General features: G+C 38.7%; 1 protein-coding gene across 1 annotated transcript; it reads right to left on the minus strand.

The window, feature by feature from the left end:
* Positions 1-1,164: 1,164 nt before the first annotated feature.
* Positions 1,165-16,125, minus strand: LOC137265899 (ataxin-10-like). The gene is made up of 9 exons (XM_067801363.1): positions 15,875-16,125; positions 11,545-12,006; positions 9,773-9,958; positions 8,926-9,003; positions 8,401-8,572; positions 7,243-7,351; positions 4,511-4,686; positions 3,745-3,808; positions 1,165-2,525 (listed from the first exon to the last, which is right to left on the minus strand). Exons 1-9 carry the CDS (start codon positions 15,976-15,978, stop codon positions 2,335-2,337), a joined length of 1,542 nt encoding a protein of 513 aa, XP_067657464.1. The 5' UTR covers positions 15,979-16,125; the 3' UTR covers positions 1,165-2,334.
* Positions 16,126-26,831: the final 10,706 nt, after the last annotated feature.

Consider the following 26,831-nt stretch of genomic DNA (forward strand, 5'->3'; position numbering starts at 1 on the left):
ATTTATGTCGCATGAATGGGTGAATTTAATTTACGCCGCAGTCAGCAATATTGCATCTATATGACGGCGCTCTGTAAACAATAGAGTCTGGATCAGGCAATCCAGAGATCAAGAACATGAGCATCAATCTGCACAACTGGGAACCGAGGACATGTGTCAACTAAGTCAACCTGACCACCCGATCCCGTTATTCACTTCGCACGACAAGCAAAGTCGTCTTTTGTGGCAAGCATGGGTTGGTGAAAACCTACCTCGGTCGGCTCTTCACAGGTTTATGTCCCATGAGTGAGGATGTGAGTGGCGAGTTGGGTTTTCCGCTGCAGCAATATCACGGCAGAGGACACCAGACACGTGCTTAACACATTGTCCCCATGTGGTGAATACGAGTTTGTGGCATTACAAGTGCTTTAACTGCTACCCCACGTGTAGCGGACATGGGCAGTAAAGCCAGGGAGATTACTAGTATATAGAGTATCCATGGTAAAACAGATGATACCGAAATGACCAGTGTGTATTACACCCGGAAGTAACTGTCACAAGCCGAACAGATCTTAGATGAGGATGTCAAGCTATTGTATATGCCTTGAAACATTGCAGGGTACAGGGTTAAACAAACGAGGCCTTGATTACAGGTGTAGGGTTCAGGTGAAGTCTCTTTTTAAAAGTGTTATACGATGTACCGCCCTATATACCCAAATCTTAACAAGTTCGTCGAAACTATTGTTGGTACACCGTCGATTCAGATCAGTGGCAGAATATTTGTCCTCGGAAACAACATTACGTTAACTACGTGAAGGAGTTTACCAACGATCCAGTAGTGGCTCCAAAAGAAGTTGCTGGTTGATTCTGCGTTTTTTATCTGGTCAAGGCATTTAGTCGTACTATCAAGGATTGCATTTTTGTGCCTAGACTCGAGTAGATAGAAACTGTCACAAAATGCTGCAGTCTGCCATGTCTGGGTAAGACATAATGACTTCCTTATCAACAAACATGCAGCATCTGTATTTACAGTACTTGAGACACCTACATATAGTCACTGCAACACCAGTGTCTAAAGCGCCTAAAATTTCTACATCAACACTTCCAGCAATACTTCCGCACTGCATAGTAATGAAAAAAGATTGCTGTATTATCCAACATGATGTTGTGCAATAACAAAACATATTATTTCAAAAGAAGTTTTATAAAGCAAATATATGACTGTTACATCCTCCAGCCAAAAACTGTTGCATTTGAAAAAATGGATTTTTCAACTTGTTTGAGTGGTGCATGTAATAGTCAAAACAGAACTCCCCGTGATTGAACATGTACTTGTCTTCAGTTCTGTAGTGTCACTGCAAACTGTGTTTTCATTTACTTGTCACTGACATCAGAATCATATAAAGACTGTTGTTCTTTAAAAGCTCTTGCCAGGAACAAAGGCTTTAACAGCAGACAATGACTTGAGTCTATTATGAGTATACTCTCAGCCTGTGAAGAAGTCTTGTACAGTGGAGGTGCAAGACTGCTGATAGGCATACATAGAGCAAAGTGTAACTGTTCATAACTTACCACACTCTTATTCATATAAACAATATAAATCCCTGCTCACTGTTGAATACTATCTGAACTCACCACTACCATCTCACTTAAAAAGGATTTTATCACACTTCAGATGCAGTAACTTTAGAATAGCTGTCAACACTGGAAGACACCAAGTTATACCATATCAAGAAAGACTTTGTCCTCTCTGTTTATTAAAAAACAAATATTTTATTGAAAATGAATATCATGTACTTTTAATCTGTGAAGCTCATAGTTGTCTCCGTAATACACTTATTGGTAAATACATCAAGTCCACCTCTCAACAAATTTTGCCTCCATAATTACGTCTCAAAATTATGATATATTACATAAAACTTCAAACTTTTTATACAAAGCACAACAAATAAGGAAAAATAATATACAATATATTTATGTCAAGCTCTTGTACTTTATACAAATATGTTCAATGCGCAGGGATATTTTGTAACCATAAATCTTTCTGTATTTTGGGCAAAAGGCCTCATACTGAATAAAAATTTGTCGTGCCGTACACCTTATTAGGTCTCACAAGGATCTTGCCCACCTGTAGGTAAACCCTGGTCTCCTGGAGAATTTTCATCAGGAGGTTTGACCAAAGTCTTATCCACCTCAAGGTCTACCTTCACCCTATCTCCTGCAAGATCTTCATGAGGATGTCTGACCACCCTCTCATCAATCTGTAGGCCCTCCTTCACCCAAATCTGGAGAATTCTCATCAGGATGACTGACTACAAAGTCATCCACCTGTAGTTCCCCCCCTTCATGCCAATTTCATGGGGAATCCTCATCAGGAGGTCTGACCACAATCTTGTCCCCCTGTAGTTCTGCCTTTACTCCGAACTCCTGTAGTACTGTGACATTGTTGGAAAGTCCCTCTAGTCTCAATCCTGCCAGGTACTGTTTGTTGTCAGAGTTTCCCTCACACAAGTTTCGGACAGCCAAAACCACCCACTGTGTGATGACTAGCTGTACTCAGGAATATAACATTCAGATGATAAATGGTACAGAGGTATAACTGTAACATGGTAAATGAGTGTATGAGTGCTAGTAATGATATGAATGATAATACAAAGATGTATGCATACTACTCTGGATCCTCATTGGTCTTCATCAACCCATGTTTGTCCTAAGAAGCGACTAACCAGATGGGTGGTCAGGTTAGCTGACTTGGTTGACACAAGTCAGTGGTTCCCAATTGCATGGATTGATGCTCATGGTGTTGATCTGTGGGATTTCTGGTCCAGACTTGACTAATTGCAAATTTTTTTGCAGAAAAATATTGAATGTTTTTGAGGTATGCTCAGGAAACGAAGCCCACCCCTCTCATTACACTAAGACCAAAATGTTTCCATGGAAACCAAGATATAACAAGATTCATCAGAAGATGACATATCCCCCCCGGCCCAACATATTTGAATGGACAAATCATCTGACAGTTACTTATTGTGTTTTCAGACCAAGTCAGAATTGTTTCCATGGAATTCATGAAAAATATAAATGCCATATATCTGTAATCAGAAAAAGTCACCATTTCAAGATCTGTCTAGTATATCTGCCAAGATCTTTTGAAAGATATGAAACGGTTTTGGGGTTATGCTCCGGAAACGAAGTCAGCAATGTGGTCATGGAAAAGAGAAAATAATACATCATAAAAACCTGTAAATAGCTGAAGGCACCTCTTTGGGGTCTGCCACACATATCTACCAAGTAACACTGACAGACATTAAGAAGTTTTTGAGTTCTGCTCCGGAAACGCAACACACCTCTCACTTTCGAGACTAAGTTCGAAACGTCTCCATGGAAATTGAGAAAATAATACATCACAAGATCCTGTACATACCAAAAGGCACCACTATAGGTTCAGATTGATATATCTACCAAGTTTTGCAGAAAAATATAAAAACGGTTTTTGAGTTCTGCTCCGGAAACGAAGCCCACCCCACCATAAGACTAACACTAAAACTATATCTATAACGTTTGGTCTAAAAATAATGAACGTTTTCTTACAGACGGACGGATGGACAGACATGTACAGACAAGGCATTGACTATATCCCGCTACATTACATGCCAGTGGGGGGAATAAAGAGGCACATCTAGGGCACTAGGCTATTCCACCATCCTGTGTCAGATATGAAGCTTGTAACATGCAAGAATGACTGCCATCAGTTATAGAGGATACAAGGATTTCTTCCATCCATATTTGACTGGTCAAGAATTAAAGAAATTCCATCCAGTTCCCGTATCTGAAACAAAAAAACCCATATTACTACATTACATTAGCTGTAGCTAGTATTTCTTGTAACCTTTACTTCTGAAATAACCATAAAACTGCCTTATTCAATTAGAGCTTAACCTGGTTGACAGGAGACACCTCTTTTCAGATAAGCCTAACTTCAAATAACAAAAAAGCCTCTGTCTTGATAACCCTAATATACTCCAACAGATTGCAGAGGCCTCCCTTTACGACACCCTTAATATACTCCAAACATACTGCCGAAGCCTCTTGTCTTGAAAACCTTAATATGGTCTCACTGACCACAGAGGCCTCTCCTTGATACCCGTCATGATAACCCTAATATACTCTCCCTGATGGTCGAGGTTTCACTGATAACCCATCATGATAACCCTAATATACTCTACCTGATCATGGAGGTTTCACTGATAACCCCTCATGATAACCCTAATATACTCTCCCTGATCATGGAGGTTTCACTGATAACCCCTCATGATAACCCTAATATACTCTCCCTGATCATGGAGGTTTCACTGATAACCCCTCATGATAACCCTAATATACTCTCCCTGATCATGGAGGTAGGTTTCACTGATAACCCGTCATGATAACCCTAATATACTCTCCCTGATCATGGAGGTTTCACTGATAACCCGTCATGATAACCCTAATATACTCTCCCTGATCATGGAGGTTTCACTGATAACCCTACCTTGTCCTGGTTGGCTTTGTGACGGAACACCATGTTTGCCAGGAGACGTATGAGATCTCTCTTCAGCCCGAAGGCCGGGTGATGTGGATCTATCTGGTCTGACTCTGTCATCTTCTCTACAGCTGTGAAATGGTTGCCACCCTGTCGGCCAATGTCTTGTATGCCATGGAGCAGATCTACAAGGCAGAAGAAGTTTCTGTCATGGATAGGTACACCCTTCTGTTCTACATAACCCAAACTTTGTAAGGATCATTTTCTTTCACTGATTAGTCTTAACTCAGAGGACACACAGGATGGCAAAAAAGCTACACATCAAATATCATGACGCAGTTTGCTGGTAGGATGCAATGAATAATCAGCAAAGAACCTGTCCTATCTTCGCTTTACTATTCACCAGTAAATATATTTAACAATAGATCTAGACAATACATATATTAAGCAACGAAGAATGACTAATTACTAGCATTCAAGTCTCACATGACAAACAATGGATACCTGAACAAATGTTGCTCAGTCAGTATGTCCGATAGCCCAGACAGGCATCAACCACACAACACACATTTCTTAGAGACTGTTTGAAAGGCCGAGACCATCCAGCGGGCGTGGATAGTTTCATGACACTTATCTGGAGATCAACATCTTTGCCGACACGGACTAAACTGGTCCTTCATCAGTGCCAGTTTATTAGAGTCATTCCATTTAATTCAATCCCATTGAACTGTTTTAAGCTTATCTGGCCTATGCAGCAAGTGCTGTTTTTAGGAAAACGTCACTGATTGCATACATGCGGAAGTACTCTGCAGAATGGTGTTCAAGATTAGTGGCAAACTTTAATGTGATTGGATTTACTTCAGATAAAATTTTCAGATGCAAGTAAGCTTTGAAACTGTCAAACTAAACTATGTTTTGAGAATTAGGCAAGTCGCAAAATATTGAGACGTAAAAGCGTCTGTTGGTCGCCACTCGCTAAAATATCATGACAGAAAAATTTCATGATTTACAGTATTCAATCATACAGGACACACAGGTTGGCAAAAAAGCCACATATTCAATCATACAGGACACACAGGTTGGCAAAGAAGCCACAGATTCAATCATGAGGGTGCCAAACCTATTCAGCCTTGAATCCCATCAAAATTTTACTCCAAAGTCAACTGTTCTTCCCAGTATCCTGAATACATCTTAAGAATTTATATATCGAAAAATGAGAAAAAGAAGGGAAGAAAACTGAATTATTGAAAAACTATATAAATACAAAAATAACAATGAACTGGCACAATAAAAACATTTCACAAACTGGCAGCACCCTCAACATGTGCTCCTGACCTGCTCTAGAGTCAAATGTTATGGGAGCAAGTTTCTAAAGCATCGTTAAATGCACATCAAAAAAGCAACCTTAGATGTTGGTAACACAGTGATGACCTTGAATGTTTCATTTCACGTGTTGAGGGAACAAAGAATCAAACAAAAGTGTATTTTGATATTGAAATAGAATCAATTCATGAAATTTTCAGTTTAAAAGTAAACTTAGTCTTGATACATTTCGTTCTACTCCACTACTGACTCTAACAAAATATAGGAGGAGGTAACCTTTGAGCATCATATGACCATTCAATCAAATGCGAAAAGCGGTACGGATTTAACCAATCAGGCAACGGCTACTGTTTGGGGTTTGACAGGACTTAAAAAATCGCTAGTCACTGACACTGAATCAATAGACGAAAATCAGAATAAAAAACGTGTCTTTGACCTGTAATGCATATACTTAGGTCTTTCTGATGACATGGTTACCATCAGCTAATATTTCCACAAGCTGACATCTTTGAATATTGAAAAAACGCTATTTTCAGCGACTGTTTACACACTGTTGACAGTATTGTAGTGTGCTCCATATGCACATCTCGGTAGTGATCGTATGGAAAATAGCATTCGGAATCGTTCAGGTACAAACCTTTCCAAGGTAAATGTTCAAAGGTATGTGTGAATGTCCACTTTTGCGACTTGGTAAGCTGTGTTCTGATTGGTTAATCTCAAAGGTTATCTGACGCGACCTCCTACTAGGTTTTGTTAGACTCAGTAGTGGAGTGAAAAGTACTGTGACTAAGTTTACTTAGACCGTGAAATTTAAACATTTATAATTTTATAGACTGCTTCCAGCATTACTAAATAATAATAAGTATATGGAAGTCACTAACTGGAGATACAGTTACTATGTATCACATTCACAGAGATGCCAACCACAAAATGTTACAAATAGTTTCAACGTTCAAAATTAGTAGTTTGACCATAAAATAGGTAGTCAACTAAATAAACAATATCATGATGGATTCTGAGAAAAAAATGAATGATACTACGGTCATGTGGCTAAATCATTCCCGCCAGAACTAAATGTGTCAAATCGCAAAGGTATTGAAATCAGCTTCGCTAAAATTACGTTTGTTACTTGCAATCATTCCAGTTCACATATGTCATTAAATTTGATGAATGGAAGGTACGTGAGGTCCGAAAATGTATTTCATCGTTGAAAATATATGTTTTTGTCTATATATCCAAATTTTAATGCATTTTATTCAGATTTCGGAGAATTTCTAGTGGAATCATATTGGCGTAGTTTGAAGATAAACCTGTAGCGACTACAATAGAATTGTAGAGGTTGGTATCTCTGCATTCAGCCTATGGAAGTCAGTTCTGGATGATCAATTCTGCTCTGGTCTACTGGTCCTGGCACTCACTGACACAGCACTTGAGGAAGTCAGAGTCGTTCTGCAGACTTCCATATAGGGAATGCTGGGATGTGGCCATTCCAAGAGCTTCAAGGATCTTCACCAGCAGCAGAGAGGTCTGGAAGATGCAGGCATGAGTCAGAGAATAGTGATACTTCCAAACATCATCAAACAGAGGAGGAGATGTACTACCTCTAAACATTTTCCCAACTGCCCAGCCATTTCTGCAATGCTAAAGTCCCAAAAGAAGTAAGTCAACTCAGGTTCTGAACCTCCCATCTCACAGGGTCTCCTTTTCTAAAAGGACCTATATGTTTCTATGAAAATTGCCACCACTCACACACAAATGTAATGCAAGTCAAGCATACAGAAAATATGTTTGTAATTTTCAATATTAAATACAAGAAATACAAACAGGGTCAGATGGACAAAAAAATTAAGTGAAAACATTCACTGGCTATCAAGACTGATGACATTATGAAGGTTTGAAAATAAAGGGCTGACACAAACAGATTCGCTGGTGTTCACCAGAAAAGTGCCCATCTTGTCTAGGGGTGGTGACCCTTGGATGACTCCGCCAACTCAGAGTAGTGTTGTATAGATGCTGGAGATGGTAAATTGCGGTCATGTTGATGTTGAAATGACAGGCAACATTTTGGATTGACACTCCAGCTTCCAAACTTCCATTTTGGGGATTCCTTCCATTGATGTGTTATTACTCAGGCCTTCCAAAACGCGACAAAAATTATTCATAACACCACCAGGTTTAACTACATGCCAAAAACTCACATCAGTTTAGGGTTCCAATTTTGTTTACTGTTTGGATAAAACACTGAGTTTCTTATGCATGTGAGTATACAATCAGAGACTAAGTGTTGGTCTACAGACTTAGAACCCGTGAAGGTCCCGGGATAGAAGTGCTAGTCGACTAACGGGACTAATGGGATCGGGTGGTCAGGTTGACTGATTTGGTTGACTAACATGTCATCACTTCCCAATTGTGCAGATATTTACAGACCGCTGCCATATAGCTGGAATATTGCTGAATGCGGCATAAAACTAAACTCACTCACTCACTATAGATATAGGCTACTTCACAAACTCATTCACTTGTTAGAATCTCTAGAAATGCTCATCTACAGAAACTACAGACAAGCACTACCTGACCTGTGAGTCTTCAGTGTCCTGGAGTCCTGCATGTAGGATCTGATGGCTGTACGTCTTCACCTCCCTCCCCAGGTACAGCAAGTTCTCCACTGCTACAACATGTATCTTCTCCATTGATGTATCGCTCTCTGCCCTCTTCAACATTCCGATAACAACCTCCACAACAAACAGCCTAAAACAAAAGTGAAAGAGGACATATACTCCTCACTGGGTCTGCTCTTTATTGTAGAGTAGATATAATGACATAATCCATTACTGGATTACATTACCTACAATGACTGTCGACTTAACTGTCACTGTCAACATACCTGTAAATGCTGATCTACCTGTAATTGTTGATCTACTTGTGACTGTCAAACGAACTGTAAATGCTGACCTACCTGTAATTGTTGATATACCTGTGACTGTCTTCCATCTCGTAATTGTTGATTGACCTGTGACTATCAACCAACCTGTACATGTTGCTCATACCTGTGAAAGTCCAGCTACTTGTGACTGTCAACATACCTGTAAATGTCGACCTACCTGTGAGTGGGAGGCAGTCTAGTGTAGATAGTTTCACAGAAGGCTGCCACCTGCAGAAGATCTTCCACCACAAACAACCTGTAGATTGTAATTAAGTCATATAGGTCATCACATGACAATCTATACACTGACCTGAGTTCTGTTATTTAATGAGGAAGTCAGCTATTTCCCAAATATTTCATGGCACTTGTTATTAATCAGATGATTCTTGGGCTGATAAGTAAATAAGTCTAGACCTGCAAAAGCCTCTACTATCTAAAAGAGTCCTGATAAACTTACTCAAGGACATGTTACTTGTGTTGATAAAAGGGGCCGTTCAACACACAACAAGGTATGTTTAGGACGGATGTAGTTTGTTTTAGAACAAAGTACCCTACAAAATTCATTGTGCTGCTGTTGTTTGAGTTTCTTCATGCTTAAACAATACTCAAAAACACCTCATCATGCTAACGGATAGGAAACAAAGGGAGATAACTGAAGTTTAGATGCAGGCCTGTCAAAACAGATTTTAAAATGATACACACCTTAGGAGAAAAGAAAAATGTTTTCAGGTAAATACTGAAGCAAATCTTCATGCAATCTTGCTTCAAGAGTGAGTTAGCTTGGCTTTACGTTGCTTTCAGCAATATTCTAACAATATCATGGTGGGTGACACCAGAAACGGTCTTCACACATAGTACCCACGTATGGGAATCAAACACGGGTCTTCTGCACGATGAGAACATGCTTTAATCACTAGGCTACCCCACCGCCCCTTGTTTAAAAATAATTTGGTAATAAAATATATGTCAAAGTGCAAACTTTGGACTAGTGCTTGAAACAAATAACAATGATGATGCCAACCAACCCCCATTCCATGTCTGCTTGGACAGTCCGTTCTATCACAGAGAGCACAACGCTGGCAACGGTGTCGTCATCCAAGCTGAGGTAGTCAGGGAGGACTCTGCTGGTCCTGTCTGCTGTAAGGAGACAGTTGTGTAGCACCATGCAGGTGTAGTTCACCACGCCACTGTCAGACGACTGTAGCAACCTCCTGTAACCATGGAAATATAGGCATAGTAACCAAAATCACCAGCTTAGGGGCTAGAATTATAATGGCATGATTTGGGACTGGGACCGGTACATTACAATAAAAAAATGGCCCATTAAAATTTAGAAGTTTACTATTGCCACAAAGGCAGTGTCCCATTCTAAATTCAGAAAATGGCTACTAATCTTGAACATGGCCCATTGTCAAAGTTCTCTACCCAAATTCCTGCATGATCATGATGACGACTCAGTTATGGCAAATGACAATAAAAAAACCCAGGTTAGTCAGTACTTCATGTGCAAAAAATACTGGCTTTTCTTTTGCCCAGTACTTATCCCATTTGAAATTCTGATGGTGGTGGTGGTTAAACATGAAATATGCATGATGCATGCATGATGTCTCATACTTGTCACAACGATGCACTTGCGATGTTTCACATGACATATCCAGGTGCAACCAGTTCACACAAATATACAGCAGGGAATGAATAAAAATATTTTATCCTTACTGTCCAAATTGTATCAAATCCTTTAAAAAAAATACATAGCATTTACAATGAAATATCTCAAGAGATCCTGTTCTGTTCAGGATGGTACACCATTTCACTGGTCTACAGGACTAGTCTCTCCTTTACAGACATTTGAGATATACTGAACAGCAAAAGAAATGCAAGTTTAAAAAAAATGAAATTGCATAGACGTATATGTCCTTGTTTAAGTCTTCTATTTAAGACCTTGACAAACACTACTCAGTATTCATCATCAGGGGTCTTTAGAACAGATTATTTAACAGTGATTCCACCTGAATGTCAGACAGATAAATTATATAACAGTCATTTCGCCTGTATGTCAGACACATTGCACATGCATAAGAGTCATCTCAACTGATAGTCAGACCATAGTCAACACTAGGTCCGGGGATCTGATTGGTTAATAATGCAAACTACAACTTCAGGTGGGTGGGTGTGTTTTGTACACAATAGTGTTAGCCAATCAGATCCCCGCACCTAGTGTTGACAACCTAGTTTTGTATACTTCTGGCACAGCAACTCAGTCTTTGGCGATTTAATAAAAAACAACAAGTGCATCCCCTCGAAAGGCCTGTGTACATGCCTCCCACACATATCAGAAATGTGGACAGAAGCTTCTGATACTCGTTTGACTTTTAAAATACAATATATTCAATGACGAGTGCGAAATTGTTCTGTTTTCGATCACGTCGCCGTGATTTGGTGATGCATCTTTATACGTCATATAGTATGGGGGTTGGATAGTAAACCTGGGCTTAGTATATCGGGTTTTCGGACCCGCGGTGGGCGCCTGTGAGTCAGACACATTATATAACATTCATCCCACCTGAATGTTAGACATTATATGACAGTCATCTCAGCTGACAGACACATTATATAACAATCCTCCCACCTCAATTTCAGACATTATATAACAGTCATTGCAACTGACAGTCAGGCACTTTATATAACATTCATCCCACCGGAATGTCAGACACCTCATACAACGAGCACACCAATAGGTTGGATGCACTTTTAACATCAACACGATAAGTCAACTAAAAAAAAACAATTATCTCACCTGAAGGTGCAGAGAAAAGTCCTACACACATTCTCCTGATTTTGATTGTGCCCAACGCACAGATTGCCAATGACCTGCATCGCACACCTCTGTAGAGTGATCAACTCTGCTGTAGAGGGTTGACCAATGACCACCTCCAACACTGCACAAGTATCTGACATCACAGTGGCAGATCCACCAATTGTTGTCTGGTTATCACTGCAACCGGCACATGCATTACGCAAACATCGAAATGTCTCTGTTACACATTTTACAAGGTAATCATCAAGAGGATGCTCTCTTTCAGTGATGGTAGTTACTGACGTAGATGGTGCAGTTTTGTCAGTGCCCGTTGTTGTTGCTGCTGTTCTGTTGACAACTGTTGTTACTGCTGCTGTTTTGTTGGCATCTGTTGTCATTGCTGCTTTCATCAGTGACAGAGCAGCAAAGATGTCATTGAAAACTGACATGGATGCATTGTTTCTGTGGACAAAAAGAACAGGAAGTCCTCAGTCACCAGCTGGTCATTCCACAATCATCTGCCTGGGTCTGGTTGTTCAAAACGTGGTAATCTTTTAAGTAGCTGTTAAGTACATTTAACTGACTGTTAACCAATAGCCTCTACCTTTGATTCAGGGATCATTTGTACATAAATATGTGGTGTAACAATCAAAATAATATGGACTATCTATGTATTGTTATATGTTCTACAGTTTTCACTGTAGGTAAGAGTAGCCAGATGGAGTTAACCAGCAGTTAAGATAACCAAGTTTTGAACAACTGGGCTCTGTATCAAAAACAGTTCAAAACAAGGTTATAAACACTAAGGTGTACACAAAGAGATAACCTTCAAGATTAAAAATGCAAAGACATTTCTTTATAATTACTGAAAGAATTGAAACCACTAGATACCATGCTAAAATAACATACACCATTCATTGCTTGCTGTCATACATTCAGGGATTGAGAAAGACAACTTTGACAATGCACCATTTTCAGTATTATTAGCCATTTTCTGAATTAGAATGGGCCAATGCCCTTGTATCAATAGTAAACTACTAAATTGTCATGTGATATTTTTCATTCTAATGTGCTGAATGGCCCATGGCCCCTGCCTTTCCCAATCCCTGCATAAATAACACAGTGACGCAGAAGAAATCATGGGATAGCAGGTTTTATATTTAAATGCTACAAGAGTTACTTCCCTTGCAGTAGTCTACCACAAGAATTACAAGATTATTTGCATTCACAAATCTGAAAGTAAAAAGCTTTGTTTTATCAGAGATGATTTTGATTGTAGCATTGCACGTAAGGCAAGGAGTTGTGAAACTAAGGAAAATTCTGTATTTGTAATACAGACATTTCAGAAACTGTCAAAAACAGGAAAATTTTGTGTCACAGTGAGGAAAATATCAATTTTAGCTCTCATCAGTTGCATTAATTTGCAATCTTAACTTTCTCCATAACTATTTTTGTTTTAAGTTATAAACTAAAACTCACACATTTGAAAATTAAATTCAAACATGTAGATTAAGTAAAACCAGTGTAAGAAGTAAGGCCCATCCGACCTCCTGAGATGGGCTAGATTTCTGACGGACGGTCCAAATTTACAGTTGGCCAGCCAAATCGTCTGGTAAAACTGTTAAGTGTTCCCTTAATACGTCTTAGTAAATTCACCTTATCTTGTGTCTGGTCTGGTTAGATCCATTTTGAAATTTGGCTTATATCATACACTGGTAAAACCTGTAATTGTGACATGTCTAACCTGTTCTAACATATGTTGGAATTGTGACTAGTGACTGGTGAATTACTAAATGACAGCATTTGAAGCTGAGCATTCATCATCGGTATTATGGTAGTGTTTCATCATTAATGTGACCTATGAAATAAATATGGCCACTGTTAACAGAATATGGCCACAAAGGTGAACCTCACATCATAATGAAATGCTCAGAGCACGTACAACATGGACGCTATTACCCCTGATATCCAAAGCTGCCTGTGAGAAGTGTAATAGTCACATGACTTATCCTACCCGGTACTCATTTTCTGCTGCGTGAACTGACACACAACTGAACAAACTCAAATGCTCATGGTGGGCTCAAATCTTTTTTATTTTATTTATTGATATTTCAACATTCACTTCAATTAAATTGTTAAACATGCATATTCAAAAGCTGGGTAATCACCACAGTGATCTTATGGATTACAACTTCTTCAATATCTGTACGGGTAATGTTTCAGTAATGGTCTTCTACCTTTACCACACTCACAGCTCTTGTTCCAAAACATCTGATCTTCAAATGTACACAGTCTTGTCAGTGTTACGGTGTATCAAATCATTTGCTGGCTTCAGTGTATCTTATCAGACCTCATCATAATGCTTATTACTACGACAACTATTCTTCTGATAGTAGCAAGTCCATGCCAAGTAACTTGGCAAGGGACAAAACTCTGTGACACTGTTTTATTGTTCTGTGATGTGGAAAATAATACCTGGTCCCTTCAAAGAGTATATCAGATTTGGCACCATCAGAAATTCTTATGTACATTTTTCTTAATTTGAAGGCTCAAATTAAGAGATGTTACCCTACCTGCAACAGATGTAACCTGAGATAAAAATCTAGTTGCACCAGTCACATCAACATATTTCCGTAATGTAGTACTCCTGAAAGTAAATCAACAAAGAGACACGGGGATCCCTGTTTACTAGAGCGGTCATATCAAAGACCTGTTTTAAAGGATTGTTTTGATGAAAGAAAAAATAGTGGACATACTTATGCTTATATTGTTGATTTATTTTTATAAATTGACTCACACCTGGTGCAGTTTTGACTAATAATGTTGCACTATGTAACACTGGGTTGCACGAATGTAAGTAACAAAGCACTCAATTAAATCCTGATATGGCGTTTCAAAGAATATAATAGTACCTGTATATTATTTTTAACATATGCATATGTCACTCATATAATAAATAACAACATGTTTCAACTTAATTTAACCTTGAACGCTACTTACAAATTTTTTAATGCAGATGGATGTGTTTGTCATGGGCAATAACTTGATGTGTATGTGAGACAAGATTTCATTCAAAGAGGAATTTTAGTTGTGACATATAGATGTGTGCAGCTGGACAGTTATGAGAACAGTCAAGGGAGGATATGAACACATCATCAACTATCTAAACCACTCCATCAACTGGAAAAACACCGAGATCCTGGCTTCCAACATCAGTGATTGGCGGAGAAGGAAGCTTTGGGAAGCAATCAACATCAGAAGATTAGAACCTCAGATCAATAGAGATCAAGGCGTGTACCTACCCTCTGCCTGGTGTGTCAACAAGGACTCATAGACTCTCAATCAGCTGTGTAAACAACTATGTACTGTTAAAACATTCCTCCCTTTCATCTCTCCTCTGTGATTGTACATACCTAATTACATTTATGTGCTTGTATATACATCTTACCTCCCTGGCTTCATGTATACCTATTATATATTCTGCTGTTACCTATGCTCATTATCCACCTGATGAAGGGACAAGAATTAGCCTTGAAACGTCGTGTTAAAAGAATTAAAGAAGTTGTCATCCATAATAGTGTCTTGTATTAGGATATTTCCAGATTCAAATATCTTGAGAAACTATAATATATGGATCATCAAAAAATGCTTTGCTCATCACGTACCTAGACATAAATTGTCAATAAATCATTATCATTATCTATTTTGTCGAACACCACCAAACTCTTTCCTAAGAGACTACAGATGTTATTTACGTCTTTAAAAGTTGATACGTGTGAATCACATGAAGATAACCATGAGCTGGTGAAGGGGACCATTTTCTAAACCAGATCCAGATGTGTCGTTTAAAAGTGAGGACTACTGAACGTAACCTTCAAGCATACTAACCTTTGTTGTCTTAACCATGGATACTAGCACCAATTCATCACTTTCACTGCTGAAATATCAGTATTCGATTCAGGGTAACATTTTATGATAAATCTAGATCACTACATTATAAAATATCCTGTTGCTAATATTGTACATGCACCATTTGTCATATTCAGTGCACTCTTATGGTTTTATTGTATGTCGTCTAAGCCTTCATGGAAGTACTTATGAACAGTAAACTTAAATAAATTCCAGACGTAGACTTTTGGTTGTTCTGCAGCAATTTGGGATTGAATTATTTATCTGTGTTTTTTTAAATATTTGTATATATAAAAATATTTGTTACAATATTAATCCATTCTGTACAGAAATGGAAATATGGGCATTTCAGACAGGATGTAATATTTCCAATTTCTATAGCTTGTGCAAGAGCTTCAGAACTGCAGACATATGTAGCCACCTGTATTCATCTGACTTGAACAACTGGGTAAATTCAGCCAATGTGGAAATGCACTGAGACCACTGACTGTCAGCAGCCAGGGCACTTAGACAGCCATGAGCCATGTTTGTTGTTTACGGATTCTCTGTCCTAGCCGACGAAAGCGTGGATAACTGGGAATAGACTTTCTACCGGATTCCCCCGCTATGAGTGCCCCGTACACATCATCGCAAATTGGTGTGCGCAAAGGGAGCCGGGAACCAGCTTTGAATGAAACGCGTAGTCAATAACTTCCGGTAAAGCTAAACTGGGTACTGCTGTATGTTGCGATACAACAATCAGCTGGGTTTCCAATCTTACAATGAGTGCTTACTTATTCGATCGCCATAGCAATTTTCTAGGGTGCGTTGGTGCCGAATGTGAAAGGTTTTAGTGAAGGGTTACTATACAAAATTACGGAGTCTTATGTCTTATAAAGCCTCCACAGCATAGCTAATTAAATCAAATTTAGTGCAATAAGGCAAATACACGACTGCTACAGTTATAACACAAGACACAATCAGTTATGCAGAGAACATGTCAGTAACAACATGAAGAACAAAGCAAACACACAACTACAGAGTTAGAAGTGAGTTGATCCATATAGCTATTTAACTTTAGACTGGGCGAATTCTCTCAATATATAATATTGAGTGAGTGAGTGAGTTTAGTGTTACGCCGCACTCAGCAATATTCCAGCTATATGGCGGTGGGGGATAAATAATCGAGTCTGGACCAGACAATCTAGCGATTAACTGCATGGACATCGATCAGGAAACCCAAAACAAATTCCATTAGCAACAATTAGATTGTTTTGTTTCTAATTCAAACATACCTTAATAATTACCATTCACATGCAAAACTTCTAAGAAATCTGAGGCAGTGAACAGAGTCAAACTTAAAATTAACTGTTAATATGCCTATGTTTCTTTTCAAAAGGAGTGCAAGTATTTCACTTTTGAAAGCAATAAGCATTCGACATACAGTGAAAAGTTATTACATGTATTTTATCTTGAAAAGGGAATAAATCTGTTGTTACAAAAGGGATTCATGTGAGCAGCTATTTTCTCCTAAATGCTCTTGGAGTCATAAAATGATTCTATTCACAACATTTCTAGATAAACGATTGCAGAGTGATTATTTGTTTGTTCTCAATGAAGTATTTTGTCTGCTTTGAGTCCGAAACTCAATCATGAGGACATGCGGGTGGAGACTTTACAGTCGAGAGATGATGAACTGTAAAGATGCGTGAATTATAAGCATTTGAACTACTTATGAGTATTGATTTAATCACAAATGAATATCTCAATTATCAACACACTATATATTATTATATTACTATCATTACAACATTATGATACAACTACAAATATAATAAAATATACAAAATATTTACTACTTTATATATTAGAATTTTGACTTTCACCTGTGGCCTTTTTGACTTTCTTCTGGCCCATTTGTCCTTTTGTCCTTTTGACTACAATCCAGTTAAATCTCAATATTACATAACAGAATTAAAGTTTTTTTGCATGGGCGGAGGATATAGCTTTTTGACAAGTGTGTGTGTGTGTGTGTGTGCGTGTGTGCGTGCGTGCATGCGTGCGTGCGTGTGTTTCGCGAGGGAGACAAGGCTTGATGTACCCTTCATGTTTGTTTATGCTCCCTGAGCCCAAGTGAGTGAGTTAATATTTAATGTCATATCGGCAATATTTCAGTCACATCGTGACGCCAACTTATCTGACATTGAAATGGGATATGTGTATATTGTATATAAAAAGGCTGTCGTAAGAGGACAGTGAAACAACTCCGATATCACAAATAAGACTAGTGTGGAACGTAAAAGTGATAGCACCATTTGGACAATACAGTATATCAAAAGGTTATACATCGCTCGCCAACAACCGAAGGTGGATCACCATACTAGGATCCATGGGACTAACATATTTCAACCCCCCTTTGGTTCATAGTACTATGTTTAAAATACCATTCATCGATTTACAAAACATATTCCAAATTTATCCAATGCTTCTACTTTCTTAAAAAGTCAATTATTAAATGATACGAGGTTAACATTATAAAAAAGGTCATTATTTGTTTTGATATTGAAATATTTAAACCTTCTGAAAGCAAAATCAATATAGTCAAGCAGTAAATGCTTGACCGTAATTATGTCATCACAGAGGGCACAAAACGGAGGATCTCTGCTTTTCAATAAATATTCGAACGTATATCTAGTCTGGCCAATACGACATCGTCGCATAACGACCTCTTCAAATCTTGATTGAGAGCCCAGTTAGGCGTAACCAATGTAGGGTTTTATTGCATGTAATTTATGGGTGTCCCACTTCTTCTGTATCAGATGAGGGCGGTGGGGTAGCCTAGTGGTTAGAGCGTTCGCTCGTCACGCCCAAGTTCCGAGTTCGATTCCCCACATGGGCACAATGTGTGAAGCCCATTTTCTGGTGTCTCCCGCCGTGATATTGTTGGAATATTGCTAAAAAGCGGCGTAAAACTAAACTCACTCACTCACCCGCTGTATCAGATGACGTTCTAATGCTATATCTAAGTTCTAATGCTAATTTTGCAATCAGAGTAAGGAATAAGAAGTGCTGTTAGAAATTTGTTGAGTGCTGCCTTTGCAGCAAGATCGGCTATTTTGTTACCAGAGATGCCAAGTGGCTAGGTAACCAACAAAAGACGATGTCGTATTGGCCAGTAGCAAGACCATCATATAATTCAACAATTTCTGTTAAAAGTGGATGTTTGGAAGAAAGTTGTTTTATAGTCCGAAGGCAAAAACATGTGTCTGAAAATATGATATATTGTTAAAATTTAGTTTGTCTATTAGTTCTAGCTGTTAGTATTGCATTTGCTTCGGCCGTAAAGATAGAGCTACTATCCTGTAATCGAGATGTTGTTCTGGATCCACAATCCACTGCCCTGCCGTCCTTGGATCCATCTGTAAATAAGCATTTATATGTGTTACATTTACTATTTAATTGTTGATAGTCTTGTTTATTTGTAATTCATTTGTTTCTGAATTTAAATGTTATCAGCGTGAGGTCAACTTCCGGTCTAACAAACTGCCGAGGAAGAGAATAAAGAGAGCGGCAAGGAGCTATATTTTCCAGCTCAGTGCCAGCAGTAGAGATGAATAATTTAATTATTAGCCCAAGAAGTGGAACGAGAGAAGATATGTTAGTTGTAAATTCGAATTTGTCCAAATTGTGAAGCATAGGATGGCGACAGAAAAAAATGCTCGGCTTTCTTCCGTGCCTTCCTAGCCTGCCTGTCGGTTTTCATACGCGAAGAATTGCAGAGGACTTGGGAATACACTCGTCAGCTATGTTACGTAATTCATATGAAAAGCATTTTATAGCATCAGGAAAAATCATTAAAAATACAGGTCATTTAAAATACAGGTTTTACTTTGTCAGCACAGAAAATATCATATGAGGGTCAGATAGCTTTGTCAAAATTTTCATAAGACGTATTCAGGGATATTTGTAGTCCCAAATATATTAATGGAATTACACGCCATTACCGGTGTTGTGAATTTAGTTTTACGCCGCCCTTGGCGATATTCCAGCAATTCCCTGTCGGGGAAGACCAGAAATGGGCTTCACACCTTCTACCCATATGGGAAATTGAACCCGGGTGTTCGGCGTGGAGAGTGAACGCTTTAACTCCTAGCATACCCAACTGTCACAGTTATGGTGTTGAAGGAAGGCTAAATTTCCCCCATAAGTCTGCTGGCGTCATTGATGAAGGGCCAAGCTATTATTAACAACAATTTTTAAAAGTTGTAAAATCTCTATATCCCCCCGGCATGTAATGTGGGGGGGGGGGGGGGGGGGGGGGGGGGGGAGGATATAGTCGACGCCTCGTCCGTCCGTCCGTCCGTCCGTAATCATTTTGTTTCCGGAGCATAAGTCAAAAACCATTCAATATTTTTAGACCCAAACTGATAGATACAGTAATCTCAACCTATGACTGTGCCTTTTGCTACTTACAGATTTTTGGCATTTTTAGTTTTGTTGTTTTTCCACGGAACGTTTTGGTCTTAGTCCAATGGTGAGGTGGGTTTGTTTTCGGATCATAACTAAAAAAAACCCGTTGAATAATTTTTTCTACAAAACTTGGTAGATGTATCAGTCAGAATCTAAAGTGGTGCCTTTTGCTATTTACAGCTTTTTGTGATTTCTTATTTTCTCGGTTTCCCATGGAAACGTTTGGACTTTGCCTCAAAGGTAGATGTGTGTTTCGTTTCAGGAGCACAACTAGAAAACTTCTTAATATCTTTCAGCAAAACTTGGTAGATATGTGTGGCAGACCCCAAAGTGGTGCCTTTTGCAATTTGCAAGTTTTTGTGATTTATCATTTTCTAGGTTTCCATGGCAACAATTGGGACTGCGTCTCAAAATGGAGGAAAGGACCTCGTTGTCCGGAGCACAACAGCCAAACTTGGCAAATATTTGAGACAGACCACAAAGTGGTGCATTTTGCTATATACAAAGTTTTGGCACTTTTATTTTTTTCCGGTTTCCATGGAAACAATTCGGAGGGATGGAGGGATGCATTTCGTCCACCACTAACACCACGTCACAGGCATGCGCGTTTGTAATGGAATAGACATCATGGCCAGTGGTCTCGTGTGCTCTTCACGGATGAAAGCAGATTCAATTTGTTCGTCCATGGTGGTCGGCAGAGGACAGACAGAAAGGCCTTGATTGTTTCTCCTCCCAACCTCCCACCCAGGATAATAAACCCATGTAACCACGTTTTAGTATACACACAATATAAGTTGTTCACTGGCCAGGAGGCGAACATGGGTTGATGTACCCTCGATGTTTGTGTATGTTCCCTATGTTAACTTTGAATTGTTTGACGCAAGGGTGCAATACTTTTTGTAGCCATGGCTAGAATTTGCCAAGAAAACCAAATTTAGAGCTGTCTCCCTTATATCGGTAATTTCTGTATATAATTTCATTGTAACCCGAGATAAAGAATTACTACAGCGAAGTACAAAATGCGGCTGGGTACATAGGAAATGTTACTCACTTTAAGCGGGGTACATTGAAAATAACAGAAAAGCGCTCAGCCAACCACAAAGCGACATCTAGGCGTGAAGTGTGATAATAAACATTATGATGACACTCTTAGTTCTATCATTTCTAAGAAACGTTTCTAGGCTTGTGTTAGGCTATACATCGCTTGACTATTAATGACGACTATAGTCCGTTTGGCTCAAAAGAGGACGATGAATTGCAATCTAACTCGGAAACTGTTAAACATAGCACACTCAGTGAAACGCTGGACATAATCAAACCATCATACCAACTCTGTGAGGATTTTTTGTCCTAAAATGTTATGTTTGGAATGATCACTGATCACTGCAAGAAAAAATACGATCACTGCAAGAACAGTGGGTGTACAGTCATTGGACTCTTCACGGTCACTTCACGGTCACATTTAGATAGATAAAATGAATATTATGCATAAATAGGGCAAAGACGTCACATATATGTGGAAAAATGTATCATTAACAATATCGGTTGATAGAAATGCTGCAAAATCAAACCATTAGGAAATAAACTTAGTATTTGTCTACGTGAAAAGATATCTTCTGCCGACAATCGACGAGTGCCTCTTTCATGTTTAACCTAGCAACCTGAAACTTTCTATTTATAACCACCACATCCTGTGCATTCTTGAAATGCTAATATTTCAACCCTACTGTTCGTGTTTCACAAATGGTGACTAGAATTTTACTACCGATCATACATTCTCTACTAAAAAAAGGCACGCGGTCACTGCAAAAGTAGGCGGACAGTCACCTCATCACTGCACTCTGCAGGGCAGTGGTTCCAGGGGGTGATGTTTGGGGATGGTAAATATCCTGCGTTAGGAATAAACACTATGTATTTAGCTCGCCAAGGCTCGCTAAATACAATGTTTATTCCTAATGCACCCCCAAACAGTCGCGTGATAACCTATATTTCTTCAATGGAGTACATCTACATAGGCTCAACCTTTAAAAGGGTTAGAATCATTATTTTACTGAGAAACTTTAATTCTAAATTTATTTCCTATCTTGCATCCTGCCACTTTCTAAAAGTTCATGCATGAGCGTTGTCTTGATGTAATCAAATAAATGTTATTGTTCTTCATTTAATATTGTTCACAGTTACGCTGTACACAACTGACTTGTGTGTGTTGGGTGTTGACTTCCACGATGTCTGTCAATTGTACCAAAGAACATCATGGAAATGTCTGCCTCATCCCGACAAGCGTTACCTCCATCTCACCAACAAGTATCTCAGCTAACAGTTGCGCGCATTGAAGGAAAATGTAGATACTCCCCAAAGGCATTTGCTGACCATGAATGGACATTTGGCGTTTGTGTTTGGACATGACACAGACGATGATGCCAGGGAAATGGTTGCTGAATCTCCTGAAACAACAAGGACCTTCCTTTCAGTTCTACAAAAGATTGACGAGCGGGTGAAATATATAAAGATGAAATCAGCAGTTGGCATGGCATCAATAGATGACACTCGGGAAACAGGTACGCTATTTGAATCTTAATTTGGCATTTTACCTAACGAACCAATATTAGGGGCCCTAGGCTCACAATCAGTCTTTAAGGGAGAGAGGCTTTTACTGCCACTGGTAAAAACCATGCAGTTCCAGTCGTCTGGGTTCAGACCTCTCAACTTCAGATGTACAATCGAGCATTGTTTGTTCTACCGGATTCTCAATGAGAGACATGCAACGCTTGCTCGGAAGTTGTTTAATCAATCTATGGTCATCTAGCGCCTCAGTAGAACTTTAAAATAGATTTTATAAAAGACATTTAATACATCCATGATTACATTGCCTTGCAAAAGCTTTTTTTCAGTCTCGTGTTTTATTCTGTCGAACAAGTTAATGGCCTTTGAGTGAGTGAGTGAGTTAATATTTAACGTCACATCGGCAATATTTCAGTCATATCGTGACGAGAACGATTAAGTTTAAAATACAAATGCATTAATAGCACATACATTGTAAAACCCTATCAACGAAGGACAATAAAACTAACTAGAATATCACAGAGTAGAATGTAAAACTAGTGATTAGACCTAAAACAATGTATCTATAGAGGACAATACAATATAAAACTGAGCTATAGGTTGCCAACAACTGAAGGTAGATCACCACACTAAGGACCATGGGGACTTAAAGTACATTTGCTTCCTGCATGTACCCTAGTTGGATTTACATCATCCCTTCAGCTGTTAGCAATTTAGACAAATCTAGCCATAAAGTAAAAGAACACTTATTCAACGATTAAAAACCTGGAAAACTTGAATTTAATTCAATTTTTTTGGGACTTAAGTACCCTCTCAGGAGGACAATTATTTTACAGTACTTCAACATCCCTTTGAGGTTACAGCCACTAACGATTTGAGTTACTAGCTTAATCTTCCAATTATAAAATATTTATTTATTTACAATTCACTTACCAAATCTAATTCCCTTAAAAATGAAATAATTAAATGAGGACTAATATTGCTAAAAAGATCCTTCATAGTTCGTGAATTAAAAAACTGATCCCATGTGATGGAATACTCAACACAGTCAAGCAGGATATGCTTGACTCTGATTCTTTCATCACAAGGGATACAAAACGGCGGATCCTCACCTTTAAGCAAATATTTATGTGTATATCTTGTGTGGCCAATACGACATCGTCGTAAAATAACCTCTTCAAATCTGGACTAACATCCCAAGTAAGTGCAACCAATATACGGTTTTATTTCATGTAATTTATTAACACCTACCTGGGTGTCCCACTTTTTCTGCATCAGATCATGGATGTACGTTCTAATGCAAGCTTTGTAATCAATCAGAGTATGGAATAAGAAGTGGTGTCACAGATTTGTTGAGTGCTGCCTTGGCAGCAAGATTGGCCATCGTGTTACCAGAAATGCCTACGTGGCTGGGTAACCAGCAAAAGACGATGTCGTATTGGCCAGTAGCAAGATCATTATACAGTTCAATAATTTCTGTTAAAGGTGGATATTTTCATGATAAATATTTAACCGCCTGAAGACAAGACAGAGGATCTGAATAGATTATGCATTGTTTATGTTTAGGGTGAATATATTTAAGAGCCGTTAATGTGGCGTTAGCTTCAGCTGTGAAAATAGAGCTGCTTTCAGGTAGTCTAGAAGATATTGTTCTGGATCCAATGACTTTGTCTCAAGCTACTGCGCCACCGTTCTTGGACCCGTTGTGAATAAGGATTTGTAATTGTTATATTTGTGTTTTAATTGATGATATTCTTGTATATATTGTAAGTCATTTGTTTCTGATTTTTAAATGGTGTTAATGATAGGTCAACTTGTGGCCTAACCAACTGCCAAGTAGGAGAAGAAAGAAGACGGGAAGGCGATATACTTTCCAGGTCAATGCTGGCCGAAGAAATAAATTGTTTAATTCTGTACCCTAGAGGCGGAACAAGAGAAGACTTTTTGTTATACAAATCATCATAAAGCGGATTGAGCACACAGTTATAGGCAGGGTTAGATTCATATATTTTAGTAATGTATTGTAAAGACAATTTTATACGACGTTGTGTAAGAGATGGTTCATCGGCCTCAACGTAGAGACTATCAATAGGTGAAGTTCTGAAGGACCCAAGACAAAGACCCAAGCCTTGATGGTGGACAGAATCAAGAAGTTTAAGGTTGCTTTTGCAGGCTCCTCCATATACGATGGACCCAAAATCGAGTTTCGAAAGGACCAAGTGATCGATATAGGTGTAAGATGGTCGTTTGATCCCCTCCCCACTTTGAGCTGGAAACAACTTTCAACAAATCTAGTGACTTCAGGCATTTAGCTTTAAGGGATTTAATGTTCAGTAGGAAGGTTAAATGAGAATCGAAAATTAAACCCAAGAACTTGGCCTCCTTTACAACTTTGATGGGAGTGCCATTTAAAGATAGTTCAGGGCCCTTATGCGGCTTATATTTTCTACAAAAATGTATGCAATTAGTTTTGAAAACTTAGAAAATGTAAAGCCGTTTTCGAGAAACCATTTATTTATTTTGTTTAAATTCAACTGCTGTTGTCTTTCAATACTGTGCATATTTTTACCACGACAAGAAATACTGAAATCATCCACAAATAACGATCCATCAATTGAATCATTTAAAACCTTGGATAAACTGTTGATCTTAATACTAAATAAAGTGACGGACAAAATACTACCTTGAGGGATCAGAGAGGGTTGAACCCACTCGGACTTGATATTGCATGTCTTTTAAAAACTCTGATATAAAGAGACAAACGGCATCTCAAACCAAGTCCTTCAAAATACCATGCTTCCAGGTCGTATCATAAGCTTTCTCAAGATCACAGAAAATTGATACAGCATGTTGTTTATTTACTATAGCATTTTTAACGAAGGATTCTAAACGTACCAGATGATCAATGGTACTACGATTGAATATTTGTGGTAAGATTATGGGTTTCAAGATACCAAATAATCTTTTATTCACCATACGTTCCATAGTTTTACAGACACAGGTAGTGAGAGATATCGGTCTATAATGCGACGGATCTGTATGATCCCTGCCAGGTCTTGGGATTGGGACTACAATGGCATGGATTTTACGTAACTGTGGAAAGGTTTCGTCACTTTATATACTAGACATACAGCATGTCCACACACACACACACACACACATACACACACACACACACACACACACACACACACACACACACACACAAAAACAAACAAAAACAAACAAAAAAACAAAAACAAAACAAAACAAAACAAAAAAACTCACAGCCCCCTATACCCACCACTAACCACCACGGCAAGACGTGTCGTAATTGAATATAACTTTGTTTCTTAGATAAACATTCCATTCCGGTAGTTGCAAGGGAAATGAGTCACCATTCGGAACCAGGACACAAAGAGCACATGAACATTCTGCAGGTATGTATACAACACCTTCGCATCTGTCGATTTCTCTTGTTTGTAACCTCTGGGCTTCAGAGCAGAACCTGTAATTCAAAACTTCATTCAGTAGCGTTGCGGTTGGTGACACGAGAGTAGAGTTACCCGTTCATGGTTCTGTTTGCAACATTATTCAGCAAACAGACAAAACATTTAACATTATTCAGCAAACAGACAAAACATTTAGCACTCTGTAAAAAAGCTTTGCGTATCAACTTGGAAGAACTTCATCTTGAAAGGTTAAGCAACTTCATTGTTTAATGGTCTCAGTGAACTTAATACCTAATCAGCATTTCATATTAACATTCTTCACAACCATCAGAATTCGGCCAGTACTATTGTTAAGTGGGCGGTGCTGGGCAGCAATATTGAAGCCCTCTGTTCTTTGTTTAAGACTAACCAACTTCATCCTGGCAAAGGATTCTGTTGGGCTGGTATTCTATTCCACCATTACGTATTTACACGGTGCAATGGTTTCCCACAAAACTGCTTCTTAAATGGCTGCTTCTTGGTGAATGACTTCACCTGGGTTACAACCATTGATGCCCAACCCATCAGTACAACAAGATAAAAGTCAACATTGATGTCCCAGCCAACAACATCGACTGTGGAATTCCTTCATAATTCATCACGAAAAAGCCCAAGAGGCTCTTCAGAGAGATATGTGCAAAGGTATACACGATATTTCATCATGAAGAACTTCCACATTAATTAAATTTATAACTAATATATAACTTTATATTATCTTGTTTCAAATGAACAGTACAGTCTTTGCCGGTTTCAAATTTCATACCTATATCTGGAGAAAATGACTTGATAAGGAGATCCCATTGTGTCTCCGCTGACAGGGAATTCAATGTCAAGTGCATGAGTGTAGCTGGTCTATGACGTCTTACTGTAAGTCTGAAGTCTGCCCATCTGCCCTTG

The sequence above is a fragment of the Haliotis asinina genome, chromosome 15 (assembly GCF_037392515.1).
Source record: "Haliotis asinina isolate JCU_RB_2024 chromosome 15, JCU_Hal_asi_v2, whole genome shotgun sequence".
In the NCBI taxonomy this organism is placed as follows: domain Eukaryota; kingdom Metazoa; phylum Mollusca; class Gastropoda; order Lepetellida; family Haliotidae; genus Haliotis; species Haliotis asinina.